The 19,637-nt window shown below is 43.7% G+C and overlaps 1 protein-coding gene across 3 annotated transcripts in view; it reads right to left on the reverse strand.

Moving 5' to 3' along the window:
• Positions 1-19,637, reverse strand: part of LOC111566130 (DNA-binding protein SATB1) — a 57,977-nt gene that overhangs the window by 31,088 nt on the left and 7,252 nt on the right. Inside the window, exons 1-5 of one of the 3 annotated variants that reach the window (XM_023266547.3) lie at positions 14,870-15,876; positions 13,453-13,691; positions 10,322-10,498; positions 9,263-9,389; positions 5,217-5,340 (exon numbers count right to left, since the gene is read on the reverse strand). In XM_023266547.3, the coding sequence (XP_023122315.2) occupies positions 5,217-5,340; positions 9,263-9,389; positions 10,322-10,498; positions 13,453-13,666 (642 nt within the window). In that variant the 5' untranslated portion in view covers positions 13,667-13,691; positions 14,870-15,876. Of the gene's footprint in view, positions 1-5,216; positions 5,341-9,262; positions 9,390-10,321; positions 10,499-13,452; positions 13,692-14,869; positions 15,877-19,637 lie in introns of those variants that run through there. The other 2 variants (XM_023266550.3, XM_023266546.3) reach the window with 2 other exon arrangements.

Below are 19,637 nucleotides of genomic sequence, written 5' to 3' on the forward strand. Positions count from 1 at the left end.
CTTTATTTATACAATCTGTTAAAGACAACAACTTCAAGCAGATCGAGGGCCGCACTGAGCATGTCGTTCTCCGACGCGTATGTGCTCCCGTCTCCCGCTATACAGTCGGCTCTTTGCCCTCTCAACATTTACTTCAACCGTCTTCCTTCGCCTGAGAAAAACAAAGAGCCGTTTTTTTCCCATCCAGTTTCATTAAAATGAATGTTTTAACACCTTGCCGGCCTGCGGGTGAATAGCGAGGTTGGTGCAGGAGAAATTGTTTTTGATTGTTATAAATATTCAAAAGAACCAAACCATCTGTTTTCAAATTATAGGTATGCCATCTTTATCATTTTCTATAATATATGCGCTTGGAGGACGGTGAAGGAACCTTCTGGCAGGGTAGCATGGCAGCATAAATGAACTGCTAAAGGATGATTCTGCTTTTCTGGCTCCAGCTTCTCTGCACAAAAGGAGGGTAAAGGGTGGCAGCTGTGCTATCGGAGAGGTCAATCAAACTGTGAACTCTTGACCTCTCCGTGAAAGCACCTTATGCAATAGCACCAGCGCAATGCAGAACACACCAAGAACCTCGGAAATGGCATAAATGCAGACAAGGTTGATGGGAGGATCCAAAATTAACAAGGCAGATACAAGTTCGCTTTGTGAAAAAGTAGCAGGAAAGCACCAGTCTGGGGCTAAACTAAAACAAGAGCAGAATTTTTTATCAGTTTCATGAGATACCTTCTCCTACAAAGGGTTCCAGGATGAATAATTTCCCTTGGATGTTTTGGGGCCAATAACATCACACAAGAGTTTATAAAAGCTCAAAGACATTGGCTCCGCTTGCCAAGTCTTGGTGCAATAATATTAAAGTCTAGCTAAAAGGAAAAAAATGCAATTAAATTTTGAGGAAGCGATCATTTATTTGTGTTACTGTTCTTAACAACACAAATTACTAAAGACACCGACACATGATTCTTACTATATCCGTTTGCATCAGGTGAAGTCAAATGTTTGTAGTTGCATTTTGCCCCACATACATTCAGCTGCTTATTTTTTCAAGGCAAATATAGGCAGCTGAGGCGAGTCACATTGGTGACTGCAGCTGGGTGTGAATTTGTGCCAACAATGCTGTGGTGCATCATCCCGTCACGGTGAAAAACAAGAGGGCGAAGAGGTCTGCATTTAGACTCGCACAGTACGACAAAGCAGTCTTTTATAGATATATTGAAAAGTCTTCCTTCAATAAAAACCCTGATGGAGTTCACGGTAGGGTTAGGAAGTCAGAATTACCCTTTAAATGGGTCATACATTTATGCATGAAGCCTTTCCTTCTTTTGGATGTATGCAATATCAGTATTAGGGAATAATAACTGCAAGTTCAACCGTCTACGGTCTTAAAATGACAATTCCTCTCTGTTTCTTATGATGTGTAAAAGCCAGAGCAAGTAAGAATGGATGGCTTCCCATCTGATTTATTGCCTCAGGAAAAAAAGTGAATATTTTGGATGACAACCGGTAGAGCAGCAAACCGCACATTCCAGTTTAACCTGGTTCCTGTTGCCAACTCCCCACCCCAAGATCCATCTGAAAACCATATATTTAGAGTAAGAAGGCTTCTCCTTTAAGTCAGGGGGATAATGAACTCCTCTCCTCCAGCCTGCCATGTTTTATTTACAGTATATCTGGGCTAAGGCGGCTCCAGGCAACAAACAAGAGGCCTGCAGAAGACGGTGTGCCTTTCTCTCTCTCTCTTCCCATGTTTCTCCCTATCTCTCTCGCTCCCTCTTTCTCCGCCATCTTTGACACAGATGTTCTAATAAACGCTCCTCATTAATCAGCCCTCTCCCTCAATACATCACTCTACCTCTCACAGGGGGCCCTGCGTGTGTGTGTGAACGAAACAGTACACACACACCTATTCTCTCTCCGCCTCTCCCCACTGCTCTGTCACACAGACATGCATACGCACTAAGTGAAATCAAGCAGATAACCAGAGCCTCTGCTGCCACTGCGGTGCCAGCAGGAGGGCTGTGCTAGGGCTTGTCAACAGGTAGCATGGCTGTGTGTGTGTGTGTGTGTGTATGCGTCTCAGTGCGGCTGAGTTTGTGTGTGTGCATGAGCATGTGTGTGGACCCTTTAAGTGATAGCCATCTGCAGCACAGAGAGCTTATCAGCAAGACCAGGAAGTGGCACTGGGCTGCTATCGGTCCCCAACATCTACTCCACTCCCCAGCATGGAAGACAGGAAGAGAGAGAGAGTGTGCGTCTGACTCCGTGTGTGTCTGTGTCTATGTAAGTGTGTGTGTCTAAGTGTAAGAGAATAGCGGTGCAGCAGGCAGGTACTGTAGGCACCCAGCTGCCAGCGTTAAAGTGTGGTACACACTGGCAAGCACACACAAAGTACAACCCCTGCAGACAAACACACATGGTGCCATTACACAAACTCACACATGCAGATTAACACACACACACACACACACACACACACACACACACACACACACACACACACACACACACACACACACACACACACACACACACACACACACACACACATTCCAACTTAGCCTGATGTCTTGAATCAGCTGGGGAAAAGGCACATCCCGTTTGCAACACTGAGCCTTGTCTCTCGCCAGCATCTCGCAGAGCTCCATTATGGCACACATCCACCTCAACTGGGATGACCCTCCCCCCCTCCAATGCCTTCATTCTAACACACACATGCACATACACGCACGCCAATGCGCACACGTACACTGGCAACCAGGTTGCGCCTGTGGCAGCCGAGGTGGCGAAGGCCTGCAAAGATGGCATTTTGATGACTATTTGCTGCTACACAACGCAGCAGCTGGTGCATCAGGGGCCGCCCAGTGAGAGGGAGCGGGGGGGTGGGCAAGAAGAGGTGGTGGTGGCAACGGGAAAGAGTGGGGTGAGCTGGGTGGTGGGGGGGGATTCTCGTTTGTTGCCATAGTTTCTGCGAACATGGGCAAGGAGGTTGCTAAGCTTGGTAGCAACCTCAGAAACAAATAATAAGCCTGATTGGATGATTAAGGCAGAATCAAGAGAAGTTTTATTTTTTGCAGATGCTTCTCCGAGCTGTGCATCTTTCGGCAGGCTTCTTATGTGTGCAGGTCAGAATCAGTTCCTCTTGCAGAATGACAACTGCCATGAGTGAATACATTTTCTCTCTGGGTTTCCTCATGTCATTTGTAGGCCAAACACACAAAGCATGACTCCCAGCTACAAAAGAATGAAACTAAATGTTTGACAAGGCCCCGGACAAAAGAAGCATTTCACAAAATACCCCCCTACCGCCCTCCCCTCTCTGCTCTGCCCCCCCCTCTTCTCTTCAGAGCCCTGTTCAGAGGTGGGCTAATTCTCTTTCACTCACAGGCAGTGATTCTCTCATCTGTTAACCTCTCTTTTGGGTCTGGGATTACGCAGCAGAATATCAAGGAAACACTAATCCTAAAAAGGTGCCAATCTTCTGTTCCCTCCTGCTATGCCCCTTTCCCCTCCCACTCATTTCACTTTTTTTGGACAACTCAGAAACCTCAGAGGGTGGGCCAAATGCTTCCTGGCTTCTCACCTTCCCATGACACTACATGCAGGCGGTGGCATCACTGCTCATAAGGCAGGGGGTCCATGTATCGAAGCACTGTGTGGACATCCCTCCAACACGACAACCCATCTCATAAACCAATTGGGTTTAGGCGGAGCAAACCACCGCTCTATGGGTGTAGCACGCCACATGCATCCCCACAGAGTAACAGATGTCAAACACCATCATGGAAACCATGTTTCAACAAGGCAGATACAGATACATGAAGATCATCAGATTGTGAAGCAACAACACAGTAATGCAGCCAAGTTACATTAAAAACTTTAAAACTGGATTAGTATTTTTAAGCTTGGTGCCTTAAGTTTTGACTGAAGCTACCACAAATCTACGATGTCTGGCTATGAGTTTTGCATGACAGTAAATTTAATGTAATTTACATCAGAATTTATGGCCAAACTGGCTGCTAAAATACATGCAAGAAAGAAAGAAACTGATTCAGCTGAAGGTATTTTAAGGACCGCCCTCCATCCTCGCTGGAAAACTAAAACAATCTTCAATTTAATTTGAGACTAGTGTGTATGTCAATATAGCGAGTATGTGTCTGAGGGAGAGTGTGTGTGCTTGTGTGTTAAATCCTCTGAGCTAGCGTGTGCTCTCTTCTGAGCCGTCTTCACATATGGACCGTAAACAGGGTGATTACCAGACCGGGCTGGGCTCCGCCTGAACGCCACCCAGGGACTCTTTACATCATCAGCGCACTGCTCATGCCCGGCTAAACACACAAACACACACACGCGCACACACACACACACACTGAGAGCAGGCGCTCACACATACACGTACGCACACAGCGCAAATGAGGGTCTCCAGGTGACCATACGGTGGCCTAGGAGGGGAGCTGGCTTCATACCGAAGGCACCTACGCACATGCTCGGAGCTAAACACACACACACACACACACACACACGCAAAAACACAAACAGCACTTTCATATAGACGTCCTGTGCATTGATATACATTTCACAAGAAAACACACACAGACACACACATATCTTCTTGTGCTGTAACTCACACGCATACACGCTCAGACACACACACATTATTGGCCCCTGTGAGAGATATACTGCCGTTTCATTCCATTCACTCCAGAGCTGCCTCTATGATATACCGACTACGCTGCCTGTTAATACAATATCTGTGCTAGTGCTTTCTATCCAACCTCCCAGCCGCCAAAAAAAAAAAAATACAAGTACAGAATATAGCACCTAACACACAAATGTATGATCAGAATGAACTAAATGAGAGAAAGAACAAAAGCAATCCGGATCGTTTTGGGCTGGAGCCAATGTTTATCTAACAATAACCATACGTTCAACAACACCTCTGCTTTTTGGCTGCCATTGCATACGAGTCTGTGTGTCGTGGGCGGTACAAGAAAGAAAAAAAAAATCATGCGGCAAACAAATGACAATAGCCATTGATTTGGATTTTCTATGCCGATTCTCTTTCCCACTTGATCAAACTCAGGGCATTTGATAACTGAAGGATAAAAGAAGGAGGTGATGGAGATAGGAGTGTTTGTTTTGTTGTGCAGTATGGTAGCAAGGAGGTGGGGTTGGGCTTTTTTTCAGGTTTTTTTTGGAATAAGCAGATTGGGCTTCAGCACCTGTGATAAAGGACATTCTTTAGCCAGAGAGCTCTGATTCATGTCTTTGAGTAACTCCTTGAGGGCGTTTCTTACTGTAGAGTGGCTCCATTGCTCGGGCGGCAGGTCCTCCAGCTTAGGACAACTGTGAAGAGAGAGAGGAGACATACAGGGGTGTGGGGTGGAAAATACAGGGAGGGTAAGGATGGGGAGACAGGGAGTGGCAAGAGAGGGGAGAAGGGTGAGGAAGGGATGGATAGGGATGCAGAGAGAGAGAGTAGAGCATGAGAAACAACTCAGATGGGGAAGAGACAGAGATCGAAAGGCCAGCAGCTCTGAATAAAATGATAAACCACAAATTCAGCAACACAACAATGTAATTATTTAATCTTGATTGTAACCATTCTACATTTCTGCCATATGTGGAGCAAAGGGGTTTGACTGTCTAAATCCCAAAACTCGCCTGTGGGTTTGAAAGGCATCTAATCTTTATAGAAGTCACTAAAATTACACTATTTGTCAGTGCAAGAAACTGTAAAAACACAAAGACTTGATGAATTTCCTGATCAAGTGGGATGTGTGGTTCTGTTGGTAAAACTAACAAAATCTAACATTACAATTATTCACTTTACTCAAAATGTTTCATTTAAAATTTTGTCAAAAATAAAAGGCTGGCTCTAACCAGATTCTGTAAAAAAAAAATAAATTTTGGGCTCCTCAGCACAGCTGAGAAGTCATTAGTAACTCAGCTACAACCAACAGTCACAGGACAAAAAAGAATCAGGGACTATTCAGCTGAACTGCAGGTAATTTTTTTAAAGGAAAATAGGAAAATATCATCAGTATGTAGAGCCTTCAATTTTCCAATGCTAGTAACACCTGTGCGCCCTTGGAAAAATATTAAACATGTTGATTCCAGGTTCTAGCAATTCTTGTAAAATAAACAATAAAGAAAATAAACTTTCATTTGCTTTCTTCTTTATGATTTGTGGCACTCTGCACAAAAGTCATATTTAAGTTCTGTTGTGCAGAGATGATGAGGTGTACGACTTCACATTGCAGTGAAAAATGAACCCACAGTGAGGAAAAATGTGATAGAAGCATAAGCACTCAGAGACTGCTTGATTTAGAGGGTAACAGCAACTAGGAGACATCACTCTGCAGTGTTTTTTGTTTTTTTTATATCAAACTGGCAAATTTCTCATGCAACATCGCAGATGTCTAATTCAATGCTACCCAACAACCTGGTCCTACAATTGCCTGAAAATGGTACATGTAAAACAGATCACATAATCAAGTAGTGTAAAAAAGTATGCAAAATATTAAGCAACTAAAAGAAAACTTAAAGTTGTCTTTTATTCTAATCAACTTTAAAAATCTCAAAGGTATTCAATTTCCAACCTTATAAAAAAGGGAAAATGCAGCAAATCCTCACATATTCTTGATAAATGACTTCAACAATCAATTGATAATCAAAGTTGTTGTTGACTAATTTTCTCTCGAAAGACTCATTTGCTAATCGACTAATCATTTCTGCACTAATCAAGTATTGAGCTACAAACTGGCAATATGGGAACAAATTAGTTTGTGCAAAACAAAGGTGTAAAGCACGGCTGCAGTATTAGTCCAGCCCTGCTTGAAGAATATATTGATAAATTGGCCACCTCACATCAGATACACCGAGCAGCACAGACAGAGAGGAAACCAGAGAGAAAGGGGAGCTGAACACATACGGGCCTCTGCTCGTTTTTCCTGCTGCAAGCGCCCCTCCAAGACAGACAGATTTCATTTGGCGCATCAAGCAGATGCATCTGGAGATTGCTCTGTCTCTCTCTCTCTCTCTCTCTCTGCCTACCTCGCTCTCTCGCCCTCTTTCATATTCTCCCTCTCTCTCTCTCTCTCTCTCTCTCGTGATTGTTCTGATTAGTTAATTACTTTATACAACACATCTGCTGGATTGATGCATGAATTATACATCAGCTGCATGTGGCGACTATTATTTCGTGTTACTTCTACCTTCCTGGCTTGTTGTGCTCGGCGAAACAATTTAAGGTGTTACTGGCTAGATTTCTGCAGCAGTCGGGGCGGAGGGGGGTTTAAGGGGTTTGGCACGGTGGGAAGAGGAAAGGGGAAAAACAAATACAAAGCTACATATATATATGTATATTTGATATACATAGATAATATATGGAGATAATATATATAGATAATAAATTGACTGCGTCAGAAAAACAGATTTCTGGGTTTTGAAAATGACAAATGAATTTACATGGTGGGGGGGGGGTGGAGAGTAGGTCTCCTGTGACAGAACCCAGTTCAATCTGGATAAACACTTTATGTGTGCAAGACATATGTTTGATGTGTTTCGCGTTGCACTTATCGCAGAATTACTTTTTGCTAAACCTTGCTTGACACTTGTCAAGTGAGAGAGATGAGAGATTGAGTGAGGGGCGATGAGTCCCCGAGTGCACAAGACATTGTGTGTGCGCCTGTCCATAAATCTGTCATTTGGTGTGTTACAAATGCTATGAGCAAAGAGATAACAGCAGAATGGAATAGAAAAGGATGCGTGCAACGGTCGAGGCTAACATCTGCTAGTAAGGAAACGTACTGCCTCACACACGTACTCTAACACACAAACAATGGATTTTCCAGAACACCTTAAACTGCTCCAGCAGCTAGAAAGCCTCTGGGGAGAAGGAAGTGAACACGAGGAGGGAAAGAGGGATGAGACAGACAGAGGGGTAGTGGAGAAAGAGCTTTCCATGCATTCAGGGGCTAGCAAGGCGGAAATAAACACAACCTTCTGTATTCTGGCTGGTCGACGTGTTCACATCAGTCAGTGCATGTGTGGGTGCTTGATTGGTGAAGGTGGGTGGTGGTGGTGGTGGTGGTGGTGGTGGGGGAGACAGAAGGAGAGGGGAGAGAGAAGGTAGAGAGAGGAAGAGGCAGAGCGAGGTAGAAAAGGAGTAGGAACAGCTCTCCAGAGGGTTGCAGAACACTGGGTTAGCGTGCAGCTGGCACAAGCCTCCACACCACCGCCAGTCGGCTGTTTCTGTATGTGTGTGTGTGTGTGTGTGTGTGTGTGTGTGTGTGTGTGTGTGTGTGTGTGTGTGTGTGTGTGTGTGTGTGTGTGTGTGTGTGTGTGTGTGTGTGTGTCCATGAGCATATATGAGCCTGTTTGCGTCCATGTCTATAAATGCTCATATGCTCTTGCTGTGTGTATAAATACGACAAAGCCTCACACCTACGGAGAAGAATTTAGCATACAATATGGTGAACGATGGCAGCAGACAGCTAGCAGTAATCAGGGTAAGAAGGTTTTAGCTTGCTAGTCTTCCTTACCATATGCAATGTTGATTTAGAAGAAATATATTTCACTTAAAATAGTCAGTGGAGTCAGATTTATTTATGGGACTATTTTAGATGAACAACCTTGCATTCATCTGTTGCAGTCATTTTTAGCTGTGCAGTCCGACCACATTAAATTTTTTCATGAAAAGAGCTTAAGCGGTGCTTTTTCCCAAATACTATTACAACATTATCATATTTTATTTTACCAAGCGTTATCTGCACATCAGTTAACACCACTTACCAGTTACATTTAGAGCAGTAACAAGAGCTAAATCTACTTCACTGCAGTATAAACTAAATCGACAGCAAGGACACACGGATGGTTTTGGTATCCTATCAGTTAATGGTTAAATTGACAAATAAAACAGTCTCTGCGTTGCTGTAACTCACTGGGTGAGGAAGTTTTGGTTATTCAAATGGGTTTTTCCCATTTCCTGGGAACGGTCAGTCTGCTGCATGTGTGAGTAATAATGCTATTCTCAGTATCAAACACACAGACTGCCACCTGCTTCTGGACACACAGTATGAGTGTTAACCCTGGAAGTATTAATAGGTCCAACTGTGCCTTTATATGCACTAAAAAAAAACTTTTGTGAGTAGTAATTGAGTAAAAAATATGTATGACGTCATGTATGAGCATATATGACGGTAACGCATGGTACAGTAAAATGTGACATGCCTTCAGTTGTGTGTGTCTATCTGGTGCTTCTCACCTGTGCAGCTGGATCTTAAGCGTGACCACGTGGTAGACATCCTGCAGCATGTCGGCCACTGTGGCGTCCGGAGCATCTGTCACATATGACAGAGGGACGGGGTTCCACTTCCCCACCTGAATCATACCTGAATGATGCAGACACACACACATACACAGGTAAATGTGTACACGTGACAAGGACACAAGAGCAAGACATACATTTTGTCATCTTAGTTCGCTGTCACTGTTCATTTTAAGACAGTCACACGTGCGCAGCGATAAATAACGGCATGTGTAGATATCGCAAGAGCATTACAGTGCCATAAATGCTCTTCATTTTCTTTACTTGTGACTAAAATCGCAACGACAATGCAGGAATATCATCTGAGATGGCCTTAAAAACAGTGGCAGCCCGCACAGCAGGTACCGAGAAGGAAGACTGCTTATGAAAAAAGGTGAACTAGGATGTGTATGTAAGTGTGATGGACAGGCTGTAATAAAAGAGCACACAAAGAGGCACCTTGAAGCAGCCACCCTCGGCCTGCGTGTGTTCAAGTGCAATTAGCAGACCTTTTCCTCCACCTGCCCCTCCCATCTATTGAGTCACTGAGTGTGTGTGTGTGTATAAATATATGCAGTACAAAATGTGTATGCACAGTAGGAGCATTGCATATGAACGTGCATGTAAACATTTTAGCGGGTAAATCTGAGCGTTGAGGCTCTGTCTGAGCGAGTGCATATCTGTGTGGGAATGTGTGAGTGTGTGTGACCCCTGGGAGACTTGAGCATCTCCTGTCTGGGATCAGTGTCAGGATGTGTTACTGTGGCTTCAGATCTGCTGGCGGTAGGCTATTACGGTCACAGAGTGTGTGTGTGTGTGTGTGTGTGTGTGTGTGTGTGTGTGTGTGTGTACAGCATGTGTGAGGCAGAAGGAGAGTGTGTTTCAGAGTGTGCAAAAGTAGCAGAAATTAATGAAGAGAAGGCAATAATGAGCTTTAGAGAGAAAAGGAAAATTAAAGAAAAGTGACAGATCGGGGAGGAGAATGAAGAGACGATGATGAGAGTCATCAGCGGTTACCTTTGGCCTGGGCTGCCGAGCTGTGGGAGTAGCCCAGTGACAGCAGGGCCATCTCGATGAGCTGATTGAAGAGCATGTCCTTACGCACCAGGACAAATTCGGCGTGCTCCTCCTTGCTGTCAAAATCCATGGGATTCTCGTAGTGCTCGACGACACAGAACACGGGCAGCATGTTGCCTGAGGACATGGAGACACAAGTGAAGACTGAGAGGGTTCACATTTCTTCACATGCAAACTCCGACCTTCAGTATTCTGTTTGCGGAGGGATGAGATTAATATTTAGCCCCAATGATTAAGTTACACTGAGGTTGAGTGTCAAGGGATTATAAGTGAATGACTCGATTGCTGCAGGGTAGAAGCTCTGGACAAAAAAAAGGATGAGTTTGGACTACAAAGGCATATTTCATCTTTTATGGGGCAATTTCCATCTAAACCTTCACCTTTCTGTCCCAATGCCAAACTCTCACGTCTCCTTGGAGAAATTAAGCATTACAGAAGTGCACGACTTCAGACACTGAATCTGTTTCACATCTTTTTGTCTATTTTGCTGTCTTTCAATTCGAAGGATCTTCCTCCTCAAAGATGGTTTTGGTCCCTGTATTCCCATTTTAAGATAATTCTTTATCAGTAACTGTTGGAGGATTCTTTCCTACAGCCATACGCTTTAAGATGATGATGTAATACTGCATACGTGTTGCACTAAGGCCTGCAATGACCAGTATGAGTTTTTAACAAGTGAATATGTATGTTATAGACAGAATTGTAACCTTTAGCTCAGTGTCAACTAGCAGCCACAAAAATCCTTGAACACGTCTGTCTCCTTTTGGCACAATATACTGTTTATTCGCTGTCAAGGTGCTGGATCACATTAGCCTTTTCCACTGCCTGCCAACCCAAAATCATCTTCCCATGATGCAGCGCTTCAAATCCCGAGCCACCTCTGCGCCCTGAGGTTTACTAGACTGTGTTAACAGTTGCTCTGCTGTTGGGTGGAATGAACAATCCTTGTCCAAAGACTGTCAAATGTTTAAGGGACCAACTATGCAAATATCACCCAATATACCATTTTTGTTAAAATAACATCCCTGGAATTTAAAAAAGTTTAAGGGCACAAGGCAATTTGGTGTTTTCAACGTTTAAAATCCTGTCAAAGTGTTGATGAAGAAGATATCTATAGCTTACTGTACCTTGCACTGTTTATGAGGTGCGCTGTTGCCCTACTTTCTCACAATTTCTCCACTCTGCTGTCATCTGGACAAATTTCTGTACATTTATTGTCACTGCCGATAAAAATGATTCACATTCTAATATTTTCCGATCCCCGGCATTCCAGAAGATGCACACAGCTCTGGCAAAACAATCAATAAGCCGACAGATGCAAGGGAATGTGCTGAAAGAGCTGCTTTTCTCCTCCCCTGATTTTAATAGATAAAGATCTAACAATAAAGACTGCTGTGTAGGTTCATTTGGGGGATCAATACTGGCTTTGTTTCCAGGGAGCCCAGAGAGGGCTGCGGTAAATATTGTTTCGGGCTCGGACACAATGCCCACTGTGGGCCCTCTGCGAAGCCTCCGTGACGGCCCGCCCGCCTCCCTCGGCTACTTCACCCTTTGCTAAACTGAAAAAAACTGAAGCGAGGGAAAGGGAGAGGAGGGGAGGGCAAAGAGGAGGCTTGGAAGAGGAAAGTGGTCAGAAGCCAAAAGAGGCAGAGATGATGAAGGTGAAAAATTAGGCTCTCAGCTGGGGTGCAACACGTATATAAAAAGGAGCAAATAAGAGAAACGGCCCATCCGAGGACACTCACACAGTCACATTCCAAGAGTTCCTGAGTCCCTCTTGGCCAAAGAAAACCAAACCAGCCAAACAAACAAACAGCTGAGCGTTCGCGGCCAAGTGCTATTACAACTCCATACCTGCAGGTTTTAAAAATCATTTCCAACCTACTAAAAAATAAGAAAACACAATCATAAAAGGTTCTTATATTAGATGGCTATGCCTGCCGTGTTTTTCACAAGACGACACCAGTTATATTAAAAAGCTATGTCATAATCTCAAAGTAAAGGTCCCCTTTAAACAGCAATGGCTCTTAAAGGACTGAAACTTTCCCTTAATAAACAAATGTCAGAGCAGGAGGGCTGCGGCTGGAGAGAGGAGCAGTGACACAGCGCTATGCAGCACCACACAGGAATAATTCTCAGTGCGCTTCTATTAGCTATTGTCTGAGCAAATAAGTGGGAGTGTGTGCAGTGTGTGTGTGCTGAGATGACTAAAGAAGCATTGTAAAAAGGTTTAAGAGTTTTGGAGAGCATGCAGGGGTGGTGGTGGGTGGAAGGTGATGTGTGTGTAGGTGGGAGGGGGGCTATTCAAACTGCATTTAAATTGCTTTCCTCTATTTACAAGGCTTATTTTTCTCGTGCTCAAATGCACACAAAACTTATTTAAACTATATTTGTTTCATATTCAGTTGATACAGGCTGCAACTACCCATTAATTCTTTTGTTGATTATTTTGTGAAGCGTCTGATTAATTAACGAAGCATGTATGTGATGTCAGAAATTAGGGCTGCAAGTAACGATTATTTTAATTATCAATTAATCTGCGGAAAATTCTCTCTCGATTAGTCATTTTGTCTAAAAAAAATAGCAAGAACAGGAAAATTTCCCAAGGCCAGTAGCAAGCATGTTTAAATTACTTGCTTGTCCCACTATCACTTCAAACTCTCAAATATTCCATTTTTTGTCACATGAAACAGGAAAAAGAAAGAAGAATGTTTTCATACTAGTGAAGCACATCTTTTGTGTTTCTGCTTGAAAATGTTCTTGTTTTTGGCAAGTTATTAATTTTCTGTCAATCAAGTAATTGATTAAGCGACTGGGTGCTGCACACAGTTTCCCAGGACCCGAGGTGAAGTCTTCAAATTGCCATTTTTCTCCAATAAACAGTGCTCAAAACCCCCGAAATTTACAATTGCAGGAGTCTGAGAAAATCACAAATACTGACATGCTGGAAGCTGCGACTGTTTAGCATTATTAGCAATAAATCAAACTAATTTTCTTTTGACCGACTGGAGGTTTGATGAGCTAAACGCTGAACGGCTGGTCCAGACTCGCACACACTCTGTCCCTCCTACCTCTCTTGTGGCAGGTCTTCAGCAGGTGGCTGGTGGGCTTGTACGGGACCCCGGCTAGTTTGGCCCCGGTGCTGCCCAGCCTGGCCCGGCCCAGGGGGCTGCCGTTCTGCTCCAGCCGTGGCAGCTTGGCCGGTGGGGCTTTGGCGTCTGCCATGCTGTTGACCAGCTCAGAGTTCTCCTTGCCCAAACACGTCTCGCTGAGATGTTCCATCATTCTCAGCACCTCTGCTCACTATCACCTGGGGAGACAGAAGCACAACCATTCAGCTGTCAGCAGAGATGTGTGTGTGTGTGGCAGCAGAAATATGATACAAGGGGAGCAATGAGCCCAAAATCTTGTGTGTTGATATCACTGACATGTGAAGACATGAGGGGACATTTTTATAGAGCAAAAAAAAAAAAGTGCTTTAAGTAATTGAGACCTCTGAGAACAGACCTATTACAGCAGTAACTGTCAATTCCCCTCAGTTATAATGACTCGGTCCACAGTGACGTTTTCGTGCTGCTGTAATGTTCCCATTTTTCAATGCATGCATTATGTATGGGTGTCCCATGCGAAAGGGGGCAAACAAGCCCTGGTTTTAGCGCAAACACATTCGTTTGCTGGGAGATTCCACTTGAATGAGTACAGTGAAGTTCAAGGAACAAGGTTCTGCTGCGGTGCACGCACAGAGGGGGAAACTAACGTAATTCGGTTTGTGAGTCACTTCGTGTGGCTTCACATTCATGACGCAGCTCGGAGGGAAAAGGAGGCAAAAAGGCCGCAACGTCATTTTGAAGTGACAGACGGAGAAACGGTGACTTTGTACAGGTGTGAAGTTGACTTTCAGATTTTTGCAAGTGCAGCACAATATCCATGGCAAGCAATGGGTTTACAACTTGAGCTTGAGGAAACTCCACAACAAGCAGCTGCTGACTCATGAGGGTAGTCATCAAAAGTTAAAGTAGGAAAGACAGGACTGACAGAGAGGAAAGATAGAGGATGGCTGCTGCACCCACAGGTGCTTTAGTGCACAGACACAAAACTGAACCACGACAATTACCAGAGCTGCAGGGAAAACTTGAAGATTTGACCACTTACAATATGAGATACTAATGTAATTATGCATGCAGTTGAATGGGTCCTGATGGCCATGAACTGGAATGCTGTTGTCAATGAGTGAAAAGGGCAAAATCATCCACCCCCACGCAAAAGATCATGAACTCCCCCATTCATAACATGCAATGAGGCAACTAATTCCCCACAAATAGGGGGGCAAAGGAATCTAGACCCGGATGGAGTCCGGATCCAGGTCAGGATTTTTAAATGACCTTAAAAACACACAAAAAAACGGAGCAATAGTTCAAATGGACACATTACCTCTAAAGGGGGAGTTAAGAGAGGACAAGTTGAGTAAAAAAAAAAAAAAAAACCAACCTGAGACGCAGCACTTCAGCACTGGAGAGCATAAAACACCGCCTGGAAAACGCGTCTTCTTCAAGTTTGGCCAGGGTAGAAAAGAAAAGAAAAAAAAGCAACTCCCGGTTCCTCTCTTGTTGTCTCTCTACGTTTGCATGACAGCGAAAGGTTATCAAAATTTTAAAAGACGCTTTCTCCTGCTCTTCTTAGACTGGCAGGCGGTGCGAAAAAACAACAAGCCGGGTCTGTGGAAGGGACGACGAGGTCGAGATGGACCGCGATAGGCGAACATTGGTAAGCGGGTTGTGTGTCTGTGTGTGTAGCTCTAGCTAATTCCGTCCAACCGGAGGGGGGGAAACCGTCCAAACCGGCGACATTTAGCTTAAAGTGAGCGGTTAGCCGCGTCCATCGGTTACAAGTGAAGGCGACTTCGGCTTTAGTTCGCAGCACAACATCCGAATCGGCGAGCAGGCGGAGGTACAGTTCAGTTAGCAGCCGCCAGCATTGAAGCTCAGCACCTCGGACACAGTTGTGGTAAAAACAAGCGCCGCCGAGACCCAATAAAACCCTCGTTGTGGATGAACAAGAATAGCTCAACGTCGGCTTAGCTACCGGCAGACTGAAGAAGAAATAATAACAATAATAACCGCTATGGAGGCGATGTGGAGGCGATATGCGGACAGTCGGAACAGGTTCGCAAAATAAAACAAGGAGAGGGGGGTCAAAAAGTGCGGTTTACTTTCCGACGTCGCGGATAAATAAGGCTTGCTGTGGATGCATAAGAGAGCTGCCTGCGATAGTAATAGTAGGAGGTGTCCTGTTGGTTGGGGATTGGCGTCCGGACGGAGCTCCTCTTTCTTTCTATCTCCCTCTCTGTCTCTCCCCCTCTCACTCCGTCTCTCCCTCTCTGTCCCCATTAAATTATTAGTTGTATTGACTCATCACTCCCCCCTCTCCTCTCCTCGCTGCTGGTGCTGCCGCCGCCGCTGCCGCTGCTGCTGCCTGCGCTTTCCCCCTTTCTCCTCCTCATTTCAGATGGCGTGGTGGAGAGAGGGGGTAAAAAAATAAATAAATAAAATGTAAAAACTGAGGGGAAAAATAGAGGATTTTATACATGGGGAAAAGGAGAGAGAAATAATCCCCTCCGTGTTAGAATAAAACACCGCGATTCCTCCGCATGTCAGGCCGGAAAAAGTCCTGGCGGAGACAAATAAAGTGGAGAAAGTGGACCGGGAAGAGGGGAACCACACACATGCATAAACACACATGCGTGCACGTACACACCACACGCGCGCGCGCGCGCGCACACACACACACACACACACACACACAGACACAACGGGGAGGAACGGTGGTGCGATTTGCGGCTGTGCGCGCAGGAATTTTTAATCAGCTTGATTAGAGTGAGGCGGTCCTGCATTTATTACCGGCTAACACACACACACACACACACACACACAGATGCTCTCTCTCTCTCACACAGACACACACAGACACACACACACACACACACACACACACACACACACACACACACACACACACACCGGATACCTTAATTCATGATGTGTTTATTTGAGTGAAAATTACGTGTAGTTTTTATTTTAAAAATCAGTTCACATGTAGTGATTTGGCTGCAAATAGCACAAAAAAAAGAAAAAAAGAAAGTGAACTACCTGATCTGCACTTTCAATGATATAAACATGACAACAAAGTAAAGGTGAGCATTTAACAGGTGGTAACTTAAAAAGCTCTCATAACTTATGTGTATTTGATTAAAAATCAATCAGATAGTAAGTGTGATTTGTCTTATAGATTCTTATATATGCCATGAAGTGATGTCAAAAGTCAAACATAAAGCCATCAAAGTGTGTAAAGGCATAAATCAAATGAAAAAATGACCAAAAATATACTAAAATATACTGAAATCTGCATATTTATACATATATGTAGGTATTATTTTACATCTAGCACTCTTGAAAGACAGCATCATGGCAATAATATTCAATATCCAATTTGATCTAATGCATATTTATGATGTGAGTGACATACTTTAGCTGGACAGCCAGAGTCAACATTAAGCTGCAGTGATTTCTCAGTCTAATATTTACGTATTGCATTGTAAACAGCGTGATGTGATAATTATATTTTCAAAAGGGTGCTGATTTGTGTTTTCTCCTTTTTGCTGTCTTGTAATTTAGGTCAGCTTGACATCACTTAATGACAACGCAGTGAAACAAACAAAAAATTTTAAAGGTGCCCTTACACCACATCCCTGGTCAATCTCCTAAACTTTACCTCCATTGCAAGTTCTAATGTGTTATGTCAAAGTAGATTATACCAAAATATTAGACAAGCTAATCCCTGTTGATCCTGTCAACAAAACCTTGAACTGTCAAAGTGGAGAGAGACGGGAAAGGGATGTTTGGTGACCGCTGGGAGTTGATGTTAAGCTATTGTTCTTATTTTGTAATTATTTCATGAAGCTCTCCAGAGCAACGTGCAAAAACATCAGAAAAGATAATCTGTTGATATTGTCAATAAAAGCCTGACATGACGTTTGCACAGAACCTCAAGGTGGCCACTCTAATGTGGACACATACATAGAGACACAGGTGACAATAGATAAACCGATGCTGTCTGCTAGCGTGAGATGTATGTAGATGTTTCTGGCTCTCCATCTTTAGCTTCTGTGAAGAGCCAGAGGGGGGAGTGTGTGAGGCAAATGTCATTTATACACATATCAAATCTACTTTTATCTTAAAAATACCACACGGTATAAAATCACTGAAAGGTTATACCACATAAAATTTCATTAATGCTTTACCACTGTTCCACAGATTTAATAATAAGCACATTTTTCGAATTTGAATTGGCTTACACAAAAAGCAAGTTGTGGCTTTCTTATCTAACTCACCAAGCCAATACCTAAAAAAAGTTTTTAAAAACGCTACAAGTATGTCTGTCCAGGTTATGTAAGAACAAAAACAGGAAACCAACAGAAAACAGGAAGTGTGTACACCGATCACAGTGACAGAGCCAGAGGTTGTGAGCCGACCGTGGAGGTCAGGCGCATGTGAAAAGCTAAATAACGCTATATGCTTACTAATAAATCTTTGCAGGGTTCGTAAAGCTCATCCCTCTGCGTGAGACCGTAAATAACGTGATGGCAAATCATCTCAAACAAAGCTGCTGTTTCATAAACAATGCAACCCTGCAGATGCGAGCTTTGCAGCTTAGCCTGACTGTAACCACTGACAACGGCGATCGAAGAAACTCTGCAAAGCAACTAAATGAAGAAAATCATATAAATTCACAGAAGGTGCTCAGTTTCAGGGGAAAAAGTGGAGCCCTTTAGAATAAAACGGTAACAGATTAACTGACCGGTTATGGAGAAAGTGTATATCTAGGCAGCAGAAACAGTACAGTTACACCTCTCATTCAACCCCTAGCTGTGAAACCAAATCGCTGTTCCACCCACCTCTGTGAGGTCGAAAGTTTCTTCATTTCACAATACGTTTGTGTCCAAAAAGACTACATTAGTAATTCACAGAAGAAGGCCAGTGGTGAAGCTTTTAACAGAAAAGTATAATGTGAAACTAACCTTTTGGACCTGAGATGGAACAACGTCTTGCAATATAGTACGAGTTGTAAGTTTTGAGGGGGCGGCTTCATTTAAAAGGGTCCCACGTCTGTGGTTTTCTAACAGGAAATGGAAGAGTTGTTGAAACTGCTTGTACACGACCCTGACATGTTTGAATTCACGTGCAGAGGTTGCCACACAGATTCACCGATCAATTCTTATCTTAACCATTCTCTGGGTTTCAGTGAGCTGCCAACACTGTATACTAAACACAGCTGCGGTGTGCAGTGTGGTTAAATGGCTCTGCTATGTGTCTGAATAAAGGACCCAAACTGTGGCGTAATTAGAGACTCATTTCAACATTAGATATTATTCAGCATGTGAAAAATGTGAGAGGGAGATTGTTACCCAGTCGCTAAAGACAAGGTAGAAAAATCACAAATGAATCCAGTTATTGTCAATATTATTGAGCCCTTTGCTGCACTATAGATACTAATGTCCTGCTACTATATATTTTTATGATAAATGATCAGTATTATATGTTTATAGTGAATTTTAGGCAGTTAATTTTTTTCCAAAATCTGTTCATGTCCACTGTGATGTGCAGCAACATGACAGACTGCAGCCCCCTACACCTAAACCTTCTCCTCAGCAGACTGCTGTTCATCACCTAGACTTGCACAGCATTGCTGCACAACATTCTGCGTGTTGACATGTTTTCCGCATTTGACATGTTTTACATGATGTTTGCCACAGCTCCTGTTTCTCTCACTCTTTTTTTTTTCCTTGGCTGCAGTTAGCAGCATTCGGAAAACAGGAGCGATGGTGAAAGCGAGCCATTGTCGGCAAATGCTCTTTTCTATCTGGCATGACGCAAGCAGCCGCAGTCATTTCCACTGTGATTGTCGGGCACCATCAGAGAGCATCGATAACCCCTGCCAGGCCTTGGCACCGCCAACAGGTGCCGGCACTGCCAGCTAGGTTGGCACCGACGTGGCTGTGAAAACCCTCTGACATCCAGAAGGGCACAGATTTGCACTGAATGCACCACTGAATCAACACTGCTGATTATCAATTAACATATACCGTTTTGTATCACACAGAAAAGAGGGAAAATGGGTTTTGAAACACAGAAAGCCTGTTTAAAAATACTAGCTGTGTGCTGTTATAATCATGTGCTGAATACAGATTTAGCTCTGTTCA

Source organism: Amphiprion ocellaris, chromosome 9 (genome assembly GCF_022539595.1).
Source record: "Amphiprion ocellaris isolate individual 3 ecotype Okinawa chromosome 9, ASM2253959v1, whole genome shotgun sequence".
In the NCBI taxonomy this organism is placed as follows: Eukaryota; Metazoa; Chordata; class Actinopteri; family Pomacentridae; genus Amphiprion; species Amphiprion ocellaris.